Here is a 25,627-nt window from a genome sequence, read left to right on the forward strand (position 1 = left end):
TTTTCTTCAAGGGCATCTTCATACTCCTCCCCAACTTCCTTGCAGTTGCCAACAACTGAAGATATCAATCCACCCTCTTTGTCACTTCCCAGCCCTTGTGCTAGATGTCCAACCATTTCAAAAAGTGTAATCTTTCCCTTCTTCACCAAGCCCCCAACTTCCCACTGCTGCCACCATTGCTGGCACATCACCTATACCCAGGGCTGGATTATGGCCAACTGATGCCCTAAACACAACTCAACAATGGTGCCCCTCAGCCCTTCCATTGCTTAACTGTCAAGACATTAAGACTCTATAAGTGCTAAACGCTAAAGTTGAGTGTGGCAGTGAAAGAGTTCAGGGCATGACAGCTAGTGGAAAAAACTCTGTGGTGCCCCCTTCCCTTGGCGTCCTAAGCACTTGCCTAGGTTGCTTAATGGTTGATCCAAGGCTACATATATCCTCCTGGCCAGCCTACCTCTGCCCCCACCCACATCTTCCATCTGCAGTCCAAATCTTCCTATCAGCCGCCCTACCCTGATATTCAAATACTTTCCCAGAAGCATCAGTAAAGCCTCAATTTAATGGGATTTGTCCATTATTTGGGAAGTATGTCCAGAATTAAGATGTGTCTGTTGTATCTGAAATCTGTTAAATTGAGGTCTGTTAAATGGAGATTTCACTGTATTAAGGGGCTAGAGATGATCTGCCTCTCATTTTTAGATATTCATCTTCATACTTCCTATTTTCTTTCATTGGAGATTGTTTAGCACAATACCTGCAGATTTATCATCAGTAACTGTACTTGAGTCCAGCGCACTATTGTCAGTTTTCTGAATTTGAGTACTCATATTGTTATTTGTATTGCTCTGTAGGCTTGCTTGCTTCAATGAATTCATTTTTAGCTATTGATCCATTTTCACAAGCCAACTGATTGGCAGCAAACACAGGGAAGCAATAGGTGAGGTGGCAAGCAGGGTCTGGCCAGCTTCAGCAGACCACCTCATAGATGTCCAAACACCACCAACGGTTGTGGACCCCAGCCTGAGCATCACAGCTCTAAACGATAAAAATTGTTGGTGGTATTCTCTCGAACAGACCATGAGTAATTAAGGTTGTTCTGTACATACCTTTTTTCAAGTACACGCTCAATGAATTTTTCTTATCTGGGCTTCTCACTTTAATTAGGCAGCTGAGACTAGCAATGCTAGTGGTGAGAGAATTATCCCAAACACCATGAACCTAAGAAGAAGAAATATTCAGAAAAAGTGAATTTGTGGTAGATGACACAGGCTGCAGGATTGTTATACTCCAGCATCGTACTTGTAATGGGCATGGAGGAACATCCACTCCCATGACACGAGTTAGGCTCCTGATAATCTTAAGATGCTTTCTTAATGCCACCATTTTTCAGCTTTCTAGCTGATAATGGAGCCTCATTCATTTGATGGATCTCAGAGGCACCCCTAAAGGGAGCAAGTATCACTTCTGGTTCACTATGTTGTCCTCATAAAACAAATGCATGTGGTTACCAGTCCAGAAGTAGAGCAGTTGTAATTGCTCTCCCGAGCACTGTACAGCTCACACAACGTTTCCGAGCCCATGGCTGACATGGTAAGAAACCCACAGGATTCATCCTTCTCGCACTCTGAAAACATCAAAAGATGCATCACATGAGCTCTGGATTAAATACCACTCTCTTTGCTCAAGCAATGAATATGACCAGCAATAAATACACTGGTCTACTTCCAGGGAAGGTCTTCTGTTCAACTATCTATCTTGGGCCTCTACAACGTAGAGCAGGTAGCTGTTTATACTCTGAGGCTTGGTGTGGCATAAACTATATAATATATAAAAGACATTCCTCACCATAAGCTAACGAAGCAGGAATTGGCCTTGAAAGCTTATGTCATAACAAATCTGGCAACATGTCAGAAGCCACAGGATAATCAGTATCCTGTAGATGAGGCCACAAAAGATCAACAACCAGATCTACTGTAATTTATTAAAAAGACAAATATTATTGCCATTGGAGGGAGGGGATTTCAACTGTGGAGGCATTGCGTTATCTTTTTTTATTAAAAAAATCCATATTCCCACCCATTCTCACACTCAGTTGGCTGCATTTAAAACATCATATAGATTAAGGGCAGAATATAACACTTGTGACAACAACTAAAAGTTTTCAAATCAACCCATTCAAAAGTTGGAAACGTTTCCTGCATCTGTGGAGTAGAGTAATGTAGGTGTTGATCATGGATATTTTTCCTTGGTACCTTTGAGTCAGCCTTGATTCCTGGCGACTGGCTGGACAAGGCCCTGCAGTGTTCTTGGCAAGAATTTTGAAAGTGGCTTGCCAAGGGCTGAGAGAGGACAACTGGTCCAAAGTTAGCCAGCTGGCTTCATGCCTAAGGCAGGACTAGAACTCAGGGTCTCTCCGTTTCTAATCTGGTGCCTTTAACCTCTGCACCCAACTAGCTCTGATAGATTATTTGCTGAATTAAATTCGATGGACAAGAGCTGAACAGTAAAATAGTAAGAATAATTGAATTCAGCTTTGATCCATGGCATATTATACTTTAAAAAAGACCTGCAGGTAAGATTCCTTAAGCCAAGATTGGAAAACTATAACTTTATTTACTAAATAAGGGCTGATAAGTGACTGTTGAAATGGATCAAGCGGCCAAGTTATTATTTACTATTAACTAGGGAAGGCTGCAGTACTTCTTTTGCCTCCAATATCTCCAAAAAGAAACATCAGTAGCTTACATTTATGCTTTATATTACAGTAGACACTTTTACTTTGCATCAGAATCCTAAACTGGGTGAGCTTAACTAAGAGCAGTGAAAACAAAGCAGTCCTAGTACCCAAAGCTTGAAGTTGTCTTGTTTTTACTAAAATAGTCAAGACTAACCATTTATTTGTTTGTTTGTTTGTCATATTTATATAGCCGCCCATCTCACATAAAAATGACTCTGGGCACCGTACAACAATTAAAAAGAATAAATACATAAAAACAATCACAAACAAAATTAATAATAATAAGGGAGCCATTGGAAAATCTCCCCGGTCCCCTGGGAGCCCCGGGCCTGATCCCATAGCCAGGTCTTGAGGGACTTCTGGACTGTTGAGAGGGATGGAGCTAATCTCACTTCCGGGGGGAGAAGATTCCACAAGGTGGGTGCCACAGCAGAGAAGGCCCACTTCCTGGGACCCACCAAATGGAATTCCCTGGCAGACAGGACTCGCAGCACGCCTTCTCTGCCAGACCTGATGGGACGGGCAGATGTAATTGGGGAGAAATATACAGTTGAATTTGGCTTGTTTTTACTAAAATAGTCAAGACTAACCATATATACCCAAAATCTAGAAGTACCAGGAAGACTAATCAATTTTATTAGGGCATAAGCATTAACTAACCATAGGTAATCTAGGTTCTGACACCACCATTTATAGCATGTGTAAAACAGGAGCAACAGTTTACACACTCTTCTCCGTAGCAACACCCATGAGAAATGATAAAAGGACAAGATCTCAGGGTTCATGGCCATTCCTCTTAATAATGCAAAGCCTTGCTTCAGTTCTACATCTGAATTCAGCCACTGGATGATCTGTTCGGATATTCTCATGGGAAGAAAAGCAAATTGCTTATCTCCAAATATTGTTTTGACTGCAGAAGTCACACCACCTGCATTTGGTCTTGTAGTTTGCACGTATACTGCTATTTACTACCACCTATTGGCGTCTTTATGCTAGTTACCTAAGGGGAGGTGTATAGTGTCAATAAATTGTGGGTGATTGTATGCCTCACCGCTAGTAGGATTTTAGTCATCATGTAATCAGTTTTATAGGTTATGTAGTTGTAACTAATAACTAAGTAGTGTACCTCTTCTCTGAGAGTTTTTTGGCTAGAGACTTTGTTGAACCTGTGTATTGGATAAGTCTTGGATGCCACATATATGAGAAGAAGTGATTTTTTCTATGTTTTGCATGGAACTTGTATTTTATGTAGTTTTATTTTGCTCAATAAACAACCAGATATGTTTTATACCTTCTGGCTGGATTCATTTGGAGAACAAGATAAGGACATTGCATTCTTTAAATCTCTCTAACGCTAGTGTGTATTTTTGGTGTCAAATGTGGTCATATCTGCACTCTGCCTAACATGATCATATTTGAAAAATGTAGGAAAAACTGTGCTGGATCAAACCAAAAGCCTGTCTGGTCCAGCATTTGTGGCAACCAGATGTCTTCAGAAAGGCCATAAGCAGAACATGAGCAAATGATGTTCAAAGCCATTCTTTTTCTGACATTGAAGGAAATACATAGCTGCCATGAGTAGCAGCCACTGATAGCCTTATCCTTTATCTTGTATGACTTCTAACAAAGAAGAGTGTGTTTCCAGACTAACTTGCTAAGAAGACTTTATGTCTGGAAAGAGAAAGCATTGGAAAGCCACATTCTGACCTGCAATGCATTGTTGAAGGGTGCTCATAGGGTCTCCTTGGAATGCTTTAGTTCCAATTGTTTCTGATTCTTCTGTGCTGAACATAAGATTGGAAGCAGGAACCTTCTCAAAACGTCTGAGGACTGAAATGAAGTAAAGGGTTGGAATGAAATAAGTTTGGAAGAATACCCTGATAGAACTTCATGCTAAGGCTGGCAGAGAACTTACCTTGCAATTTCTTTTCCTACCAGTTTTCATTCATTTGGATGAATGAGAATTTGTCTTAGAATTTTATTTCCAAGGAGAAGGCAACCTTAGTGAAATTCTAATGGAAACAGTGTGATGGAATTATGAGGAATTATAATAATTAATATATATAATATAATTATAATATCCTCTCATTTATCATACAGTACTTTATCCAGTAGAATTCCCTATACAAGGTCCCTGACTTCTCCTGCTTCCATTAAATCTCTTTCAGACTTGCAAGATTGATGTTAGCCCTTCAAAGTAGTCCAGACAAGAAGCATAGCCATGAATACTAACTCTATCTTTATTGTAAGGTTACATTAACAGAATCTTGCAAGACTGAAAGTATTTTCCCTTCCTCTCCTTTTATTCTTCAGAAAACTAGGGAGGGTCCCTTCCGAAAGGCTTTCCACTCCCCCCACATCCTTCTGTAGACTGAGATATTTTTTACATGACAGTTGTCCAGTCTGTGGCTCCTCCTCCTGTCTCCCAAGGTCATTCCCACATACCATTACATCTCCCACTTAAGAAAATCCTCAATGCAAATTGTTTGTGCTCTGGGAGGGATAGACAAGTACATATGCTGTCCTTGTCTTCATTCCCTTACACTCACACATTTACACACACACACACACACACAAAAGGCTAATAGCAAATGGAGGATTTCAAGATTCAAGATTCCAAATTGAAGCAAAAGCTTTACCATTCTAACTCAGAGCACACTGGAGTGTCAATTAAGGATAAAAATTAAGGATGAAGATGGTGGTGATTATTACTATTACAACTGAACATTGTTATTATCATAGCCACTACTATTTTGAAAATAGGCTACTTTTTCCCTGTGATACGTGATGCCTTCATGAATAAGATAGGCTTCAAGGCACCTCAGGTACAGTTGTTGGCAGGGGGGTTGTTACTGCACACCAGCAAAACCATGCTTCTAGGAATGCGTCTCTTCTTACAGCCTCTCTGAAATGAATGCCAAGTGTTGCATTCGGGACAAGTCAAGGCAGAGGTTCAAGGGACCACAGTTGCCAATTTCATCCCCAAGGATTACGGAAAGGAGATGAGACACCGTCCAATGATTTCTTGCTAAAACAATTAAGGCCTATTACAGCTTGGCCCAAAAGGAGTACTCAACTTTCCAAATCTTACAGTCCTAATTAGAAAGAAAGAAAGTCTATACAATATGCAGGAAGGCAGGAGGAATTCTAGGCAACTACAACAAAACCTTCCACTCCTTAACAATCCCACAAGGCTGCCTGTAGCCTGACTGGGTTGTATTGCATTGCAGAAAGAAAATAAATGAGCAAATAAATAAATAAATAAACCCCTTCTCCTCTCCCTAAAACAGCTAGTTAGTGTGTTTGCTTTAATGTTTACACTTGTTTCAGGCAAGGGTGGGATTCATGTTCCTGAAATTTTGTCTAATGTCTTGGGGCGTTTGATTGACAATTGGTGAGATTGGTCTTTATTATGAAAATATTTCTACAGATAGAAAACAGGACAGAGTGGTATAAAACTCCCACACGTTGGAGGTTTGTAGCTTTTGCTCAACCCAGGATCAGAAACTGAGTCAGGGATCGACCTTTCCAGCCATCTCTTATCCTCCAAGAGAAAAAACAAGCTCGCACGAATCAAAAATTAGTAGCAGCCGCTCTCTGAGCTTCAGCTGTAGGTGCTTTGGAGCAAGCGATCATTTCTGCTTGGAAAAAGAACCATAGGATGGAGCCAGGAGCATGAGAGAACGTCCTCTCTCTATCCTAGATCAGTCAGAAAGGAGGTAGAGATGAAATACGAGACAAGGTGCTACTGTACAAGTTGACATCATCATTACTTATATAGCAACTTACATAAGCACGTGCTTGCATGACTTTTATCACCTTTTGCAGATCTTCAGCATCTAGGTGGTGCTAAGAAAGATAACTTCTATTTAGATAGAAACTGAGTAGGATCTGGAGTGGCCTTGATTTCCAGGTGATTTGAAAACAAATTGCAAGTCGCACTGGAGTCATACCATGGGAACTTCAACTCTCCTGCACCCATGTGGTTTTCTTGGTAAAAATACAGGAGTTGTTTTCTCCCACACAGCATGAATTGATGCCTTTGCTATGGTTGCTAAAGTGATCATCTGCCTCTGGCATCTTCCTATATCACTGCTGCCCAATATAGATGCCTGTAATGGTATGTGGGAATGACCTTGGGAGATGTGGGAGGGGGAGAGAGATGTTGTTTAGGAAATGATCAGATAAGAGAGGGCATAGCCTGCAGAGATAGAGACTCAAAAAGGAATATCTCTAACTTCTCAGGCGGTAAAAAAGATGGCAGGAGATTTGTACTATCAGACTTGCAAGATTGATGTCAGCCTTCCCAGGTAGACCAGACAGGAAACACAACCAGATGAGCTAATTCTACTTTATTATAAGGCTACATTAACAGAATTTTCCTTTCTGAGTCTCTTTCTCTGTCTATTATGCAGCTGCGGGCTATGCTCTCTGTTATCTGATCATTCCCTAGGCAGCATCTCTTCCCCCATCTCCCACGGTCATTCCCACATACCATTACAATACCTTGGGTGATCCTACTTGAAAAATATACTCTTGGTATATACTGCTGGCATTCTTCACTCATCCCTCCCAGGAACACCCCCTTTCCACAATTAGGTATCACATGATCAGTTTGATCAATCGATCAATCGCTCAATCAATCGCTCAATCAATCAATTCTCCTCTTGCAATGGATCTGCTGTTCACAATGGTAGAATACATTTGAGTGATACCTCTTTGGTCTTCTGCTTATTAAAATGACCAGTGAAAAGTTTGAATGAAGCCACATCTCCTTTGTCTTTCTGTCAGACAAGGCTGCAGGGCCTGAGCCATAATACTCCATGGAAGCCCTCAGGTGTGGGTTCCAACATACCTCTACATTTTACCATAAATTTGTAATTTTTATGGCGAAAACTGGAAGAATTTGGCTTTTCTGGAAGGCCTTGAGGGACTGACTGTGAAACCACCACTATTATCTCCTGTAATTGTATTATTTATTACTGTTGCCTTATCTATTTTTTGTTCCATCGTTAAGTCGTGTCCGACTCTTCATGACCCCATGAACCCTATCATGCCAGGCCTTCCTGTCCTTCACTGCCTCCCTGAGTTGGCTCAGTTTCATGCTCATTGCTTCAGTGATGCTATCTAACCATCTCATTCTCTGCCATCCTCTTCTCCTTTTGCCCTCCATCTTTCCCAGCATCAGGGTCTTTTCCAAAGAGTCCTCTCTTCGCATTAGGTGACCAAAGTATCTGAGCTTGAGCTTCATTATCAATCCTTCCAATGAGCAGTCAGGGTTGATTTCCTTTAAGACTGACACCTTATCTATTACTAATATCTATAAACCTCCTAAAGCTTATTAGGATTGAGGGAGTGGATAAGGGAGTGTATAAATTGTACAAAAAAACTCACTTTTGACAAACTTAGAAGTTGCCTCCCTGAACATCAGGTCTTCTTCAAAGCAAAAAAGGAACAGAAAAGAAAACCAGAGCTGGCGTGACAGATAAGAAGCAGAGGAGGCTTGGCAAAAGTATACCCAACATGATCTATTTGTTAAACTACTAGCTACCTTTTGATTTTTTAAAAATAGGATCCATAAAACAAGGTTGCCATTATTTCTCTTCCAAAGATTGCAACCAAAGGAAAATCAGGCCCAGGCTATAAGGCTGTGCAGAGATGGGATATGAAGACAGTTTCATCAAATTGCCTGAATGAATTGCCCAATCAATGCACAGAATGTGTTGAATGTCATTACGTGTCTTCTAATCAATTTGAAGATTTGATGCACTTCTGTGCATCGTTCCCACACTCTCTCTCATGCACACTGTAACTGAATCATATTTTCAAAGCAAATAGATCTGACTAAACATTCTGAATCACAAATTCAAATCCAACACAAATTGAACAAATCATTCTTGGAACCAAGTTGCAAATTGGAGCGTTGGCTGGTTTTCACCCTCCAAAGAATCACAATGGACATTACATCATTGAAGGTGGCAGATGACTGGAATGAGGTTCCCCCTGAGATTCAAACTGACCCCACCCTACTGGTGTTTCAAAGGGCCCTGAAGACCTGGTTTTTCACCCAGGCCTTTGGTGAGCATGATTGAAGCCCCCTTTTCCTCTTTTTCCTGGTTCCCATCTGGGTTTGCTATCTCTGCCATCTTTGTTCTTTTTTGTTTTGGGTTGTTTTCTTGTTTTAATGTTTTTAGCAATTTGTAAACCGCTCAGAGTTGCTGGGAGTTGGGAGGCATATAAATTTAATAAATAAATAAATACATATATATGTATATCAAATTTGTCACCACCCATCTCATTAAAAAGCAACTCTGGGCAGTTTACAGAGAAGATAAAATTAATTAAAAATACAATATAAAAGTAGTCCTGAATAAATAAAAATATAATCCAAGAGTTAATTGGTGGGTAACTTGGGAAGTGTCATCAGTGCACCAGCCACGCCCAGGTTTGATTAAAATTCTTATTGCCCCACACAAGCTGGCAGAGCCAGGGCTTTAGCCCTTTCTAGAAAGCCGGGAGAGTAGGGGCCCACTGCACCGCTGGGGGGAGAATATTCCAGAGGGCAGGGGCAACAGCAGAGAAGGCTCTCCTCCTGGGCTCTGCCAGCTGACATTCTCTCGCTGACGGGGTCTGCAACATGCTCTCTCTGCCTGACCACATGGGATGGGTTGATGTGATGGGGGTGAGACAGTCCCTCAGGTAGCCTGGACCCATGCCATGTAGGGCTTTAAAGGTAATAACCAACACCTTGAATTGGACCCGGAAGCGAACTGGGACCCAATGCAGCTCCCGCAGTAAAGATGTTATATGTACTATGCTTGGGGCACCCAAGATTGTCTGTGCGGCCACATTTTGAACCAGCTGTACAGTAGCTTCCAGATACTCTTCAAGGGTAGCCCCATGTAGAGCGCATTGGAAGTCTAAAATAAATCATTGCAATAGTCTAAAATGTCCACTTTGTTGACTAGCTAGAGCAAATTTTACTGATTGGCTAGTGGCCTTCTGAGTTCACCTTGAGACACATTCATGGATGCATCTCCTTTTGTTGAAGTTCTACTTGCACGGAGTGGAAGCTTGCCCAGTCTGCTCACCTGAACACTGGGAATCTGTCAAAGGGCCATCTGCTTCTGTCCAGTCCAATCTCTTTCCTTTGATGTCAGCACAAAATGACTTTTGGGTGGAAGAATCTTTGTAAGAAGGTCTATACTGGCCATTTTCATCACACCGTTCAATTTGCTCATTCCTCTGGCAATCAGTAATACCTATTGGAGGAGCACAGGGGAAAAAAAAAACCCACTTGTTGGGACAGAATTCCATTTGTTTGTGATTCTCTAGCCAAAGACATTTCTGAATGAATCACACCTCAAGTTGGAGTTTCTGTCATCTAATTTTCATTAGATGTGTAATGGGTGTGAATTCTATACTAAAGTATAAGGTGGATTTTTAGTTTTGGCTTAGCATAATGTGCAAATCCTACTATTGTATCTTATTCAACAAGCCATGGTTAAAGCAAACTATACAAGTGCAATATACAAACCCAGATACAATCCAGAATTCTAGTATCTTATTCTCCCATTATTTGTTGAACCAGCCATATCCAAATTGGATGCTATGAACAGTGTCTAGAATGTCATATTCTAACCTATAATGTTGCTTGTTTATCTTTGTTTCAGCATGTTGTCTAAGCCCACCCATTCTGCTTTTTAAACCATGGTTTATGATTTAGTGTTATGTGAGAACTCAGATAACTATAGCTTATTTAACCAACCCAGACAATTGTGGATTATTCAATGACCAGCCCATGGTTTAGGTAATTGTATGAATCTACTGGAAACCAGTCTTTCTCCAACATCAAATGGAAAATACATAATGTATTTTTCCAAGACTCTTACAGTGATCTGCTCTGAAAGCTCCAGCGGAGACAGTAAATTTCCCAAGAGGACATTTCACACAGAAGTTACTTCCTGCTCGGTCTTGATAGAATCCAGAAGGACATGGAATGCAGCTCTCATTCTGGAAGGAGGAACCTGGAGGACAAACCGCTGCAAATGGGGACAGGGGTTATTATTCTGTGGAATTCAAATTCATTTTGGATTCTTCCAGAAGAGAGAGAGAGACATGTGCACATATATTTGTCCAAACTGTGGAACTACGTTGTCATTTCAAGTTACCTCTAGGTCAAAATACTGACAAGCAAGTTTTCCATTTCAGCCAATTAACAGATTTAACCAGAATTTTTCCATTTCAAAGATTAACTAAATTTGTTATTAATAATGATGTAGGTATACAGCGGGAGTAGTCATGAGTTTTATTTTAACCTATTATATTCCTTTAAGTTGCTCAATGAAGGAAGAATAGATTGTGCTTTTCAGCAAAAATCCAAAATAGACTTGTCTCTCCTTTGAACCCCACCCACCCACCCACCAATAAAAGATGGTGGCATGCTAGGATAACTAAATTTGCATTTGCTTGGCCTTTTCCAAATATCTAAATGAAGATTCTTCCTTTCTTCATACATCATTTAAGAAAGACTTTCAGTAAGACTGAACTAAAACCAAACATGTGGTGTATTTAATGGGGGAAAATCATCCGGAAAAAGTAATTTCTTTCTATCTCAATTATTATTAGAAGTTTAGAAGGAACACAGACTAGGGGGAAAAAATACTGCTTTCTTCAACGTAATGGTAAAAAGGCAACATTGCCTTCACTCTGATTTAGCTTTGTGAAGTTGTCACAGAACTGTACTCAATTACCTGAGACCAGATGTCATCAAGCAGGCTATATTATCACTGATTGGTTTAATCAGGTAGCCAGAAAGGACTCCCCAGTCCCATCTTTTATTAAAAAAATATACTATAACACCATCTGAGACAGGTAGAGTTAAACTGTGAAAACAGAAAGTCCATTGGGGAGGCAGCATCTTTTAGACAATATGGATTTTTTTTTTTTTGGCATGAAAAGCATTCACATACTGTATAATGTTTGGCTCAGCCATTCTCATAATGTCTCTACTTATAGCTTCTGCTAAACTCCCTTAACACATGAAAAACGTTCACATTTTAAAACATGTTATGGCTCCGTGACCTCTCCATATGCTAATTTAAAAAGGAGGGAGGAGGGACCAAAGAAACTAAAATACTTGGTCATCTCCACTGAAGTTTTACCTGCTAAGGTGTTCTGACTTTTCAAGTAATTATTTTGCAGGCAAGATCTTTGGGATAGAAGATCTTTGAAGCCCTTACTGTCCTTAGTCAAAACCTGTTGAAGAGAGGCAGATACTGGAGTGTTCACAGCCCTGGACAAACCCCTTGGAGAACCAAAGCTAAGGATATAATCAACTGCATGATCCATGTTTTCAAAATATTGAAACAAATGTGGAATCAAGAGACCATCTGGAGATGTGGTTAAGAATGCAATCAACTGCACGATCAGTGTTCTTCAAAAGAATGAAACTCGTGTCCTGTCATATGACTACTGCAAATCCAGAATTTATGAGCTATGGGCTACAAGGCAAGGGATCTGTATATCCAGAGTGTACAGTTGGTGGCAGGAGAGCAACACCTGTTGTATGCCAAGTCCACACTCCAAAATGGGTGTGGCCAGGATAAATTAAATCACTGAAGCCCAATTATTCCTCATGTATTTAACAGTCCTGTCCAAAGTGGCTTGCTTTCATTTGGATGGGGCCTCAGAGCTGACATGATGTTTCTACTCAAAGTAAAGAAATAACACGATTTTCCTTGGTGAAGCATCTTGCATTGCCTAGAAGGCCAAACTAGCAAATCCAATAGTAGGAAGAGATCATATATAAACACCCCAGGGAACAAGCCTCATTCATCTAGGAAGATTCATCGCAACAACAGAACTAGAACAGGTCAGATGCTCATAGAAATGCCTAATCAGGCTTCCTCCACTGAACTGAGAACGTGTGACACTTTTTTGTCTTTGCCTTTGCTTCATCCTAAGATCAAATGCACCAGATCAAGATCTGCTGTATGCCCCACGTGTGTTTTCTACACACAGCATAGAAGATCACATAAACTGTTTTTATGCATAGCAGCAAGATCACACTGGTTGCCCTGCCCTTAGCTTGACACTATGCTCCCAATGGCCACGTGCCATTTCTCCTGCCCTCTAAAGGCAATAGGGCTGACATAATTAGCAAGAAAGGTTTTGCACATTTAGCTATTTGTGTGTAGGGGGGATTGGGGCCTCACATTTTCTCCGCAGTTGAGAAAGACGTCCGGTGAGAATTTTGGGCTGTTCCGGAGGTCTCAACAATTAGGATTAAAATTGGGTATCTGCAAATGCTAGTGATCTTCTTTCTTGGTTCCATCTTCTCATAACAATCCAAACCACAAAATTCACATCTCCTGAAGCATTCATGCTCCTCTCTTTATCCTTTTGCTGAAGTCTAATCTGCCTTTTTATTCTCAGTCAAGACATTTCCCCTTTACCTTTATTATCTAACGCCCTAATGGTGAATTGTCAAAAAGACAATAGATAGCTTGCCTGATTCACTCGCAATGAGGATTCAGAAACAATCTGGATTGCTAATTGGAGCCAACATCTTCCATTTAAAAGGAGGAAAGATCACTGGAAAGTTTGGACACATTTCTGTTTAACCTTGGATGGATGACAGCTTGAACTTTAGGCAGCTACATTGAGACTACGCATCCCTGTCTGCCAGTGATCACACTAGGCTGCTGGCAGAGTGTATTCTGGACTACAGCTCCCCAAATCCCTTGCTATCAGCTATGCTGGTGATGGGAGTCGGTTCAAACATCTAGAGATCACCAAGTTGCCTTCTCTTGCATCTTCCAGATGACTGTTGTAAAAGAAGGAAGAGGAGGAGGACGGTATTCAAAAGCTGGTGTGAAAAGTCAATATAACCATGTTTTGATATTTAAAACTAAAATTCTATAGTGCTCTGACAGCAGCTAGGTTATGGAACAGCTGGAAAAAAAAAAACTTCTCTTTCAGAGTGACAGATTACAAGCAAGCAAGTAGCGCTACCCGAATGACACATACCACATCCTTGAGAATTTGGCACCACTTCTCCAGTAGTTAAGACTGTTTGGAAACCACTCTTGCATCCCAAGTAAACTTTGGGAGATGTGCCAGAATCTCCTCTTCCAGGGAAACGGATAGAAGTGTCTGCTTGGAATTGTTTGTTGTCCAAATGGAGGACAAAGCCACCGCTCTTGATCAGCTCTTCAAAACGCCCAAGGAGGTTCTCACCAGCCATGGCTTTCTCTATCAGAAAATGAAGGAAATCAGGGCACTAATTAGAAGCATCCCAGCATGAAAACACTGACAGGCACGTGCTATCTGCACCCTCCATTGAAATGAATGGATAAATCAAAGAGAAGAGACCTACTCTCTTAGTACTTTGCTGATTAGACTCAGCACTTTTTCAAGGTGGTACAAGGCATTCCATCTGGCAGCAGACCCAAGAGAAAGATCTTCTGTGGATGCATGGATACACAGAGAAACCCTGGAAGTGGCTGTGCCAAATTTTCAGGAGGATGCAATTTGATGATTCAAGGAGAGGCCCTTTTGTCCTAGCACAGAGCAAAAGAAGGGCCTCTAAACTATTCGTGCAGCTGTACTGCTTATATTAAAAGTTTGAAGGCTGCTAGCTATCATCTTTTGAATTAAGTGGTATTATTATTTATCACTAATTGGCAACAGACATAGACTTATCCTGATCTCCCTGCCAAGGATCTTTTTTTCAACCCTGTCCCATGATTTAAGGGGAACTTAATAGAAGGATTTTTGTGGGTAGAAAAGGGGAAAAAATAATTTGATTTACATTTTCAAGCTAATGTGTGGATTGAAACTCAGTGATCCTTTAAAATTGCACTTCTCCGAATCTTTTAAAAATATGAATTAAAAAGGATATGTCTGGGGAAAGTGCACAGATAGAGGTTATACTTTAGTGACAATAACATAAATGATGAATCATCTTAAAGAGCATCACTCACAAATAAAGTGTATATGAGGCAGAAGAATGGAAGTCTCAGGAAAAATATGCACCAGAAGGCATGCGAATGTTTATGAAAACATGATGACCTGAATTTGAAGACTGGAAAAAATGGAAAATGGAGGCAAACCAAATTTGTCTTTCCTAGTTCCTGAGCAACTCCTATTTTTCGGAACAAAAATAAAATAAAAAGTTTCTTCAGCTGAGGACTGCATAGTGAGATGAGGAGACACATTTTTCAGTCAAGTTCCTTGAAACCAGTCCATCGTGTGCTCCTGAGGGCTTGGGAACATACATCCCTATATATTTTACAAGTTTATCATAACAAATCTTGCTCTGTTATTTCTCCCTAGTGCAAAAAAATATGTCCAAAATACATGGACTTCACTTCCTTTCAAATTATTTCAATGTCTCTTATGGTTTTTCTCAACATTTAAAGATTGACTTTGCTGGTTTATAATATAAACTACCATGGTTCTTTCTGCAGTTACTGAATAGCCCTAATTATTTCTCTGGTGGTCTAAACAGCTTTCCAAGGCAAAAATGTAATACAGGCCTAAACTCATCTTGCCCTTTGATGTATACAATGTATTTCAGACATATGAGCAAGCAGAGGGTTTTCCTCCGTTTAATCCAGCCCAGATGCACGGATATAAATACAAATAGATTTCAGAACGGGTTACCACACAACTATTTTCCTCACAGGCAGCTTCTGGGGATGGTTATAATTTGGTCTTTCTTAGGAAAATGACAGACCAATACATTCAGAGTTTAGGAATTCCAAATTGGAAAATGAAAGTGTACATGACTGTTGGGACTGAATTATTAATCTATTTATGGTGTCTGCAACCTAACCCAAATCTTAGACACTAATATTAATACAAAGGAAATCCAAGCTTGACATTCATAATATGTTTCTTGGGGTGGAGGGAGGTAGTTTTCTTTTGAAGAAGCTTTTCAAGCTGGGGAAAAATAACACCAGAATTTCTAGGACTGAAGCAGAAAACCAAGCAATAATCCTTCCTTCCTTCCTTCCTTCCTTCCTTCCTTCCTTCCTTCCTTCCTTCCTTCCTTCCTTCCTTCCTTCCTTCCTTCACAACTGCTATTGATGATCCCTTCCCAATACACTCCCTTTCTCAGTTGGTAAATACCAGCTGAGACACAGCAGAGAATTAGATCCTCTTTGACAAATACATTTAAGTATGATCCCACTCCAAAGCACAGTTAAATCAGACTTTGTTGTGGTGATGGTGGAGCTCCTGTGAACTCAAATAATCAACTCATTTTAAGGAACTAGAACAAAACATTTCTTGAATTTTCAATAATTTATGGCAGGCTTTTTCATTAGATGTCCAATACACTGACATATTTCAAGAGGATGGGGGGCAATAATATTTTAGTCAAAACAGCTACATTAAGCTAGAAATATTAAACTAACCAATGTCATATAAATCAGGAAGTGAGGCAGCTGGCACATCTCTGAGCATAGCTTGCCATGTGATGTTCACTCCCAGACGGTCAGCAGCCATACACTGGACCAAGACAGCAGAATCACCACAAACTGGAATAGATACCAAGTTCTCCAAAGTATTGACCTTAGAAAGAAAGACCAGATTTTGTTATTGTTGTTGTTGTTGGGGATTTGAATTCAGCCAGAGCTCTTGTTTAAGGATATGCTCCTAATCACAAGCAGAGTACACATAATTTCCAAGTAAGTGAGCGGCAGAACATTCCATTAAAAAAACAATCTCTTTATAATACAATTATCTTGGATACAGAGTTTGAGCTTAGCCCAGCTATCAATGAATGCCAGCAGACATTCATTACACTTGAAGTAAAAGTTAGATTGATTAAGAAATACATCGGATAGAAGAGAGACGGAGAAGCACAAGAGCAAGAGAAAAAGACAGGACATTCCCCTTTGCCTCTCAAAAAAGAGACTCATTTTACTAACAATAGGTCAGATGAGAAACAGAGGCAGGGACAGCCTGTGAAGACCCTTCCCCTAATCTAGCTCTCACCAATTTTCCTTGCAACCCCAGCAGCTCGTAGGTGTAAGAGAGGCATAAGGGACTGTTGCTGTAGGACAGACTGGAAACTAAGGGGAGATTGAAGGAACTTGAGAAGTGAAGGCTGAGGAGGAGAATACTTTCAGATGCTTTTCTAGTATCTGAAAGGATGTCACCCAGAAGAAGCCTGTGAATCACTTTCTGCCATCCCAAGTTTCAGACATGGAGTCACATTCTTAAATTACAGGGAGGCAGATTCTAAATTCCTAAAAGTAGGGAAGAGATGGGTCCCCTTTGCCAGATGTGTTCAAGCAAAGGCCATTGAGACATTTCTCAGGGATTCCTGCAGTGAGCAAGGAGCTGGTTTGGGAAGCATCAATGGCCCCTTCCAACTCTATGATTCTGTGCAGGGAGGACACCAGACCTATCGTCTGCAGCCCATTATTAACACAACCAGTCCATCTCTTTCCCTTACTTACTGGTCTACAACAGAAGATTTAAACAAGGAACTTTTGTATATGCAACTGAAAAGAGGTAGATTCCTCCATGTGATTTGGAGACAGTAAAGTGAGAAGTCCTCAACTACATAGAAGGACTGATGCATGTTCTGCTACATACACAGAAAATTTCTTTCTCAAATATTTTCCTCAACTTGTGAAGTTTAGGGGACCAAAGAAAATGGGCACACTGGAGTGGCAAAAGGGCAGCCTGGGTATAACCCCAATCGTCCTTTTTTTTTTTTTTTTTGTACCTTCAAATCAGTGTTGATTCCTGGTGACTGCCTGGACTAGTCCCTGAAGTTTCCTTGGCAATTTTTTTTTTCAGAAATGGTTTGCCATTGCCTCCTTTCTAGGGCTGAAAAAGAGTGTCTGGCCCAAGGACACACAGCCAGCTTTGTGCCTAAGGTGGAACTCATGGTCTCCCAGTTTTAGCCTGGTGCCTTCACCACTACACCAATCCTCCTCATGTATGTATAAATAACACCAGTGCAACATTTCTGCTGCCATCAGAAAAGGAGAATCAAGCAGTTTAATCATCAACCATCCATCAGTTTTACAACTTGGCCTCTTTAACAGGCTTGTTTCAAAGCACGTTCCATTTTTGCCTCTATTTTAAGTTATTGTATTATTATTATTATTATTATTATTATTATTATTATTATTATTATTATTATTATTATTATTATCCATCCATCCTTTTGAAGGATTCTGTGGCCATAAAATCTGTTTATGAATCAAAATAAAATGAGCAGCTTGAACACTCTTCTTTTGGATAAGCAAGTTTCTGTTTAATCAAATAACATTGCAGCTCAGTGATGATGGTGCGGAGAGGGAATTTATGACCTTCTGAATCAACTCAGATTAATACCATGATAGATTCAGAGATCAGGGAGCTCCTGTTGTGTGGGCCAGAACATACCCAGGGATAGCATTGCACAAACCACAACAGGGCTGCTTCATTTGCCTTTGCATGGATTCACAATTAAAATACCTGAATATTACAAAGGCCACGAGCTTTCAGCTCATCCAGAATGAAGATCTGGAAGGTCTCAAGCAAGCCAGAGTAGTCAGGGCTGCAGGTCTTCTTGGGAGGCAAGATGAGCTGAAACTGGGTTTGAATCTGAACGCTCTGGAATGGCTGGATTCCTAAACACAAGACAAAAGAAATCAGGGTTAGACCAAGGATCCAACAACATTAGTCCCCTTAAGACACCTTCTTCATTATTTTCTTCACATACATTTGAAATTCAAGAAAAGCAATTAAAAAGCAAAACCTTTCACCCAACGAAGAACACCTAACTTGTCTTAATTCAATGTTAATACTATAGTAATGGCATACAAACATCTAAGAGCTAAGTTATCCCAAAGGTGGTAGGGAATACATTTGTAGGATGGGTGGCAAAAGTTTAGCCCATTGATTCCCAGCTGTGTAATGGAGAAAACAGAGTTTGGCAAGATGAGATTCTTGAAGGCTTTCTAGTTTCTTATAGTGCCCCAGCAATGCAAGGTGTATTCTGACAGCGACAGAACACAGCCGTACCTCCATCCTTAACAAATAGGCAACAGGTTTACCCTCGGGGAGGCCCAAGATCTTCCTTATGAAGTTGTTTTGGACCGCTTCCAACTGGGGAATGACCTTTTCATCCCACCTCCAGATCTCAGCCCCATATAACATCTGGACTATCACCTTGCCTTGGAATGTTTTAAGTACAGGGGCCTGGCACTGAGTGGTACTGTACGTGCACAATGTCCAAAGCACTTCTTCTGAACTGTTTTCAAAGTATGCACTGCCCTAAAATTAAGTATGTTTAGGATGGCAGGTTAATATGTGGGATGGGGGCTGCACTTCTGAATGTTTCTTGGTCTGTAAAATACAAGATAGGAAAAGAAAGGGGTGAAGAGAAAAAAAATACTCTTTGCAACAAGTAATAAGCTGTCAGTTGTTGCAACAAGTAATAAGCTATTAGTTGTCTTGTTTTTAAAATGAAGCAATCAGTGGGCCACATACAGCCCATTTTAGCCCTTTTAAGTCAGGAGAAAAGATCTGAGCAGTTGCTTTTATCCCCCACTGAATATCTAGGGTTTAAAGTTTGCCACCCTCTCTTCATGTATCTAAGTGTCCAGGGGTGTTTGTGGGTGTGTAAAAAAACCCAAGACGGCAGCTGACTTTTTTTGACACGCTACTTCCACCTCCTTGCCCCCTGAAGATGCCCAGGAATTTGATATAACAGAATTTTCTTCTGAGATAGCAAATTCTGCATTATGATTTAGGTAATTTTGTTTTAAATACATCTCCCAAATGGGGAGATTAGAGATCAGGCTGGGGAAAACTTTGAAATGAATATCCCACACTGTTTGGCAAGACTTGAATGTCATCTACAGGTCAGCTTTCCTCTAATCAAGAATTCTAATAAGCCGGATGGCCAAGCATATGAACGTACAAGGAATAACTCCATATTTCAAGATTCAGAAGAGGGTATTATTGTGGTTGTTGCTGTTGTTGATATTGTTATTGCCACAGCCCCAAAGGGGAAAAAGGGATACTGTCAAAAGACCAGGATGCAGAAAAAGTCAGTACTGATGGCAATAAACCTGGATTTTCAATTGCATCAGGGCCTGGGGGAAAGTACAGAAGTAACAATTAGAGATTATGTGCATGAGCAGTAAATGCCAAGTTTGAACATCTGGGGCTCATTGTCAGAGAGCTGCCGGTGCCTCTATCAAATCCATCATAAGCACGCTAACTTGGAAGGAAGTGCCATTAAAATCCCTGGAATTCATTCAGGCAAATGGATTTAGGATAGAGAGGCTGAAGCATTTAGCAGTTGCAGTTTTTAAAGGCAATGAACTAATTATTTTCTCCTCTTGCTATGATCTATACTTATGGGTGGAAAATAACACCCGTTAAATCCACAAATTTCCTCCAAAATTATTCACAGGAAGGAGACGGTTTTTTTTCTCTCTTTCAGACACTTTTCCAACATGTTCGAAGTATCCCATAGTTCAGAGCATGGAAGGGAAAGAAGCTTATAGAAATCAAACGATAGAACCAGTTGGCTTCTGAGAGCAATTCAGGGTGCTGGTTATAACCTATAAAGGCCTTCAAGTCATACGGCCTGGCTATTTGAGGGACTATCAGCCCTTCGGGGTAGTCCAGAACAGGAGACCAAAGTTATGAATGCTAATTCTACTTTTATTATCAGGTTACAATAACGGAATCTTGCATGTCTGAATGTGCCTCTCCGCTCCCTGCTTTTATGTTCCAAGATGTCTTGATAGCCTGGAGAGCAACTAGGGAGGGTCTATTCTGAGACACTTTCTCAAATTACATTCCTGCTTTGGACTCAGATTTCTCTTATCTGACTGCTGTCTTGGTTGCAGCTCTTCTTCCTGTTCCTCAAGGTTATTCTCACAGCCTATTACAGGGACGGCCTATCTCCAGTTATTTCTGTCCATCTGCTGTGATCAAGAACGATGGGAGTGTTCTGGATCCCGTCTATCAAGCAATGTCATCTTGCAGGATCCAGGAGGTGCACCTACTCAGTTGAAGCACCTGCCCCCTAAAATGATCTCCCCCCCAGAGATTCATGTGGGTCCCACCCTTATGTCATATGGGAAATCATTAAAAACCTGGTCATTCTCCCAGGCCTTGGGGACAGGGTGTTTGTGGAGCCCCTTCTTGTTTTGATTCATTATGGTTTTGCCTGCTATTTTGCTCTTCTGGTCAGTGGTGTTTTTATATGTCGGGGTTCTTTTAACTGTAAGCCACCCAGAGTCCTTCTGGAGTTGGGCAGTCTCAACATTTGATAAATAAATATGTTTAAGCAGTTTGCAACATGAAAATGTGTGAATTCAGCATACGTATGGAAAAGTAGGGATGGGAGATAACTTACAGTAGTTTGGTTTCACTTCTAATGTAAACTTATCATGGTTCCTTTTTCCAAACCAAAACTTAAAGTGGGGTATTTTGAATCAAAATGAGTTTGCATGCTACTACAGGGTTCCGTGTGGGTTCTTCCCTGTCATACTTACTCTGACAGGCTTGAGAATGCGGAGGAGTTGCAAGCCAGCGGAGACTCTCAGTATCGCACAGAAGAGGATCGCTTTGGGAAAAGACGTCTTGATAGCCTGGAGAGCAAATCACTTGGCATTGCTGAGTCTTTGAAGTTGCAGTGGGGGTGTTGCAAAAAACCCCACCATTGCTCAGGTAAGAAGCATTATACGGTAAAGGACACTGTGGACCTGAAAGAACATGATAAACAGGGTCAAGCAGAGCAATGTCTTCAAATTAGCACTGCCAAGGAGACGTCATATGGGCTGCTGGTGGAAGAAGGAAAATGATCAAGTACTGAGCAAGTAGCACAAGACCAGAAGTTGCCCAAAATTCCAACCTAACTTGGAAGCATTTCATTTGGGGTTCTTCTCTTCATTGAGTTCCATCTCCCTTTAAAACTGACATTTCCCATGAAGCACTGGGAAAATCCTTTCTATCTCTTCCACAGGGCAGAACTTCTCCAACATGGTGTCCTTCAGAGAACACTGGCCATGCTGGCTTGGAATTCTTTACATATCAACATAAGTGCAGATGTGCAGACACATGTGTGCACACACACACACACACACTTTTTTTCCTTTGTTTTCATTGTTCCTATTGATGGTATTTTAGTCTTTGTCTTGCTTAGTTTCTTCAATTAAAAAGAAAGAGAAAGAGAAAGAGAAAGAGAAAGAGAAGCAGACTTCCCATCTGCAACTATTAAACATAAATTGGCCAAGCTGGAACACAAAACTGGGGAAGCAATATGCTAATCCTAGATATCTCTATTCAAGTTAGTGATATCTAGCTGACAGAAAGGGTGGAAATGAACATAACACAGAAAAAGGAGAACCTGTGTGAAACTGGTGTTAACACGGATTGACCCAGCCAGGAGGGTTGGCAAGGGGGTCAAAAAAGTCAAGATGGCATGATGACCATGCAATTGAATCCCTGCCCCTTTTTTAGGTTTGACTTTTTCAACACCCCCGAACACTTCTGCAATTCCTTGGAGCTTGTTGTGTGTCTTCTCCTTGTAAAGCTTCAGATAGATGGTTTCTTACCCATCTAATCAGCCCAGCTCCAACTGGCTGTACCCCAGCAGTAAAATGAGATGGCACAGCTCAAAATTGGTAATAAAGACTGCACCATTTCACACTTCAGGAATCATACTTCTGAATGCCTTCCATTTGAGAAAAAAAACTCTCACGTCAAAATAGGGATTTCATTACAGCAATAATATGATTATGATAGAAGGGTAGTGCCCCTTCTCATTTTTCATCTTGCAAGGACCCCCTCTTATTTTATTTTTTTTAAAATAAAGGCCCTTATCCCCAGCTCTGTAAAGGCTGAAGCAGGATTGCCCATCCCACGACTTCCACATTTTTCCCCACGCTTCAGAAGCATCTGCATTTCAGGACTCATTGCTATCTTGAGAAGTGTTATTTTGCACAGGCAACAGGAATGTGGGTGGACGTAAGCTCTAACGTCCATGGCACTAGAAATCCTGACACGTTCATGACCAGGAGTGCTAGATAAAGGCTGCCAACCATCCTGGGGGGATTCTCGTTCAGATGGAAAGGATCAGCCGAATGGAAAACCTTGCTGGATGCAAAGAGGCATTCCAGGGCCACTGTGCTCCTGCATTTGCTGTCTCCCTCAGGGTAAACAAGACTGGATTTATTGTTTTTTCCCACTGCTGCTATCTCATCTCCTAACAGGCTTTACTGCATTCACTGAATTTGGGCTTCGCTTGCAGGAAAAGTCTTACTAATGTGTTGGCTTTCCTTGGCAGTTAACAGGAAGGAGGAACAAATCCAAGGAAAAAGAAGACTCCTGTAGGGCTTAGAAATGAAATTTGGGATCAAAACCAGCCACTGTTGAGGGGGATCCAAATTTAGAATTTATCGTTGAAGCCAAATTTCATTGGGCTTACAACTGCTGTATGTCTAGCATTACCTGTAAATTCCTTTGGTTTCTGCTTCTCAAATAAAAGAAACTATTCACAGAAGTGTGCATTAAGGAAAATAATTTGCTGCAAGGAACAATAAATTGGACTGCATCTCCAGATTGGCTGGAAAGTCTGCCAAAGGACTTGAATGCGAGTTTTGTCTTGCTAAATGAGCTTGAAGTCTACATAGCTTGAAGTCAGCAGAGTGAAAAGGCAATGCTTTGTCTGCACTGCAGGGAACAGGGAGAAGTTGCACTGTGCACAGAGGAAAAATAAGTATGTAGTAGAGAAGCACAGGATGAATCCTTCCACCTGATGTGCTGCCTTTCTATCTGCAAGGGATTTGGAGACAAGAGCATTTCAAACGTGTCAACTTCCACCAGCGGCCTGACTTGCTACAAGCCCAGGAAAAGTTGTATCAGTTGATTCTGCTCCAAAGGGCTCCAAAGCCATCCCTTGAGAAAACAGGCCTTTTGACAAGGAGACATTCAACAAGATAGCTTGTTTCCCACCCAAGCCCAGTTTTCTAAGGCCAGTACAATAACATCCTTCTCATTTGCTCCACTTGTTATGACTGAAAGTAGAAATTCATCCCTTTTTCCATGCTCTCTGAAAGTCCACTTTAGCACAGAAAACACTCTAGCGAAGTATTCATCCTATCAGTTCCCTCTGAGTGCTAAGAGATTTTGTTGTATTATTCCATCAACCACACTGTGAGGTCCTTTAGGGAGAGGAAGAATGTGGCTCACCAAGGCTGGCCAGAGAGTTTTATTTTCAGGCTAGACTTCTGTTGCAGAATTAGCCTCATCCAACACATATCCAACACGCATGTCTTGTCTCAAAGCAAAGATGCATTAAAAATCAGTCACCTAATGTTAGAATAAAAGCTTGTGAGTCACATTCTCCCATTTGCTTGGGAAAATGAGATCTGCATTTCCAGAAATCCTCATCCTGCCACATTGCCATCCAAACATTATCATCCCCTTGGTTTCCAAAGTGTGACTCACGTTCACAGGCAGGCCTCTGGCCATTAACTCGGGTCCCTGGAGCCTCCTGACCATTGTCAAAGACACACCAACAGCTTTCTTGGTCTTCACTGCATTGCGTGGAGGAGAAACCCTCACGGTCACTGTCACACCGGGGGATGTAGCCTTTACCCATTTCCCGCACCAGAGCCTTCGATTTCAACAGACTGCAGTAGCTGGGGCCTTCAGAAGAAGCAGCAGATGGTGAAGGACAGACATTGTCTGAAGTAATAAAATACAGCTGCAACCGTAACAGTTTCACCCACTGAGGTCTGCATTTTCATGGCTCTTTTAGCACTCTGAAAGTGGATTGCTAATATGCAATAATCCATATCCAGAGATTAAAGGATGAGGGAGAAAAAAAGAAAAATAATTTAAAAAGCAGGATTAAAGCAATGGTGAAATATACTGTCAGCCCTTCAAGGTAGTCCAAACAAGAAGCACCAACCATGAGTATTGAAAGCACCTTTATTGTAAGGTTATAGTAACAGAATCTTGCAAGTCTGAAAGTACGTCTCCCCTCCCTTACTTTTACTTTTCCGAAAACCAGGGAGGGTCCCTTCTGAGATGCTTTCTCCACTCCCACCCCTCCTTCAGATCCAGATTTGATTTATCAGACCATTGTCTAGGTTGCGGCTCTTCCTCCTGTCTCCCAATGTCATTCCTACATACCATTACACATATAGATATATACACTATGATAACTTATACATACGGTTAAAGATTGGGAACATTAAAATAATATTTTTCTATTAATATTCTCCTAAGGCTGATTATCTGGTGACAAGAAAGGGATATTCTCTTGGCACTAACATTATTGCTGCCAAGAGAACACCCCTTCCTTGTCACCAAATAACACCCCCCACACACACTTTAGAAGACAAGATTACCTGAAGGAGAATCCCTCCATGCCTAGGTAAGGTTGTAGGATCAAAAGTTAATTAGAAAACAATTGGAGGTACTTACAACGAACCTCGCCATTGGAATCAATTTCACTCTCTTTCATTACTTCTCCCGACACAGGGTTCAGACACCAGGCCTGTGAATCCAATTTCTGAATGTTGGCATAGTCTCCATTCTAAAATAAGCAGTTATGTTATCATTGGAAAGTGGCAAGCACTGTACAAGACTGGTGTTATTAAGGACCAGAATTCTAAACAAAATTTAAAGACTGGCTAATTCACACAACCATTAGCATTTTCTGCTAATTGAATTCATCTCTATACTACTCATCCTAAAAGATAGGACTGCCAGTGGCTGAGTGTGGCTGATCCCAAAGAAGATAACGTAGGATTCAATGAGATTAGTATTAGTATGTAAACTAGGTTGGGAAGTCAAACAAAAACCCATACCTGAAGATGGCAATGGCAAAGTATGTCTGTGTTG

General features: G+C 40.9%; 1 protein-coding gene across 1 annotated transcript in view; it reads right to left on the reverse strand.

Annotated features, from left to right (window-relative positions):
* The window catches only part of TG (thyroglobulin), a 141,063-nt gene that overhangs the window by 97,128 nt on the left and 18,308 nt on the right, over nucleotides 1-25,627 (reverse strand). The window contains exons 11-21 of the mRNA XM_088149267.1: nucleotides 25,208-25,319; nucleotides 24,224-24,424; nucleotides 21,268-21,477; nucleotides 18,227-18,381; nucleotides 16,165-16,321; nucleotides 13,772-13,996; nucleotides 10,633-10,782; nucleotides 9,832-10,002; nucleotides 4,448-4,570; nucleotides 1,512-1,627; nucleotides 1,110-1,221 (exon numbers count right to left, since the gene is read on the reverse strand). Coding sequence (XP_088005393.1) covers nucleotides 1,110-1,221; nucleotides 1,512-1,627; nucleotides 4,448-4,570; nucleotides 9,832-10,002; nucleotides 10,633-10,782; nucleotides 13,772-13,996; nucleotides 16,165-16,321; nucleotides 18,227-18,381; nucleotides 21,268-21,477; nucleotides 24,224-24,424; nucleotides 25,208-25,319 — 1,732 coding nt within the window. The remainder of the gene's footprint in view (nucleotides 1-1,109; nucleotides 1,222-1,511; nucleotides 1,628-4,447; nucleotides 4,571-9,831; nucleotides 10,003-10,632; nucleotides 10,783-13,771; nucleotides 13,997-16,164; nucleotides 16,322-18,226; nucleotides 18,382-21,267; nucleotides 21,478-24,223; nucleotides 24,425-25,207; nucleotides 25,320-25,627) is intronic.

This window comes from Python bivittatus, unplaced genomic scaffold, assembly GCF_059951505.1.
Source record: "Python bivittatus isolate LINGU-HERP-01145 unplaced genomic scaffold, Pbiv_v1 ctg000590_np1212, whole genome shotgun sequence".
Taxonomy (NCBI): Eukaryota; Metazoa; Chordata; class Lepidosauria; order Squamata; family Pythonidae; genus Python; species Python bivittatus.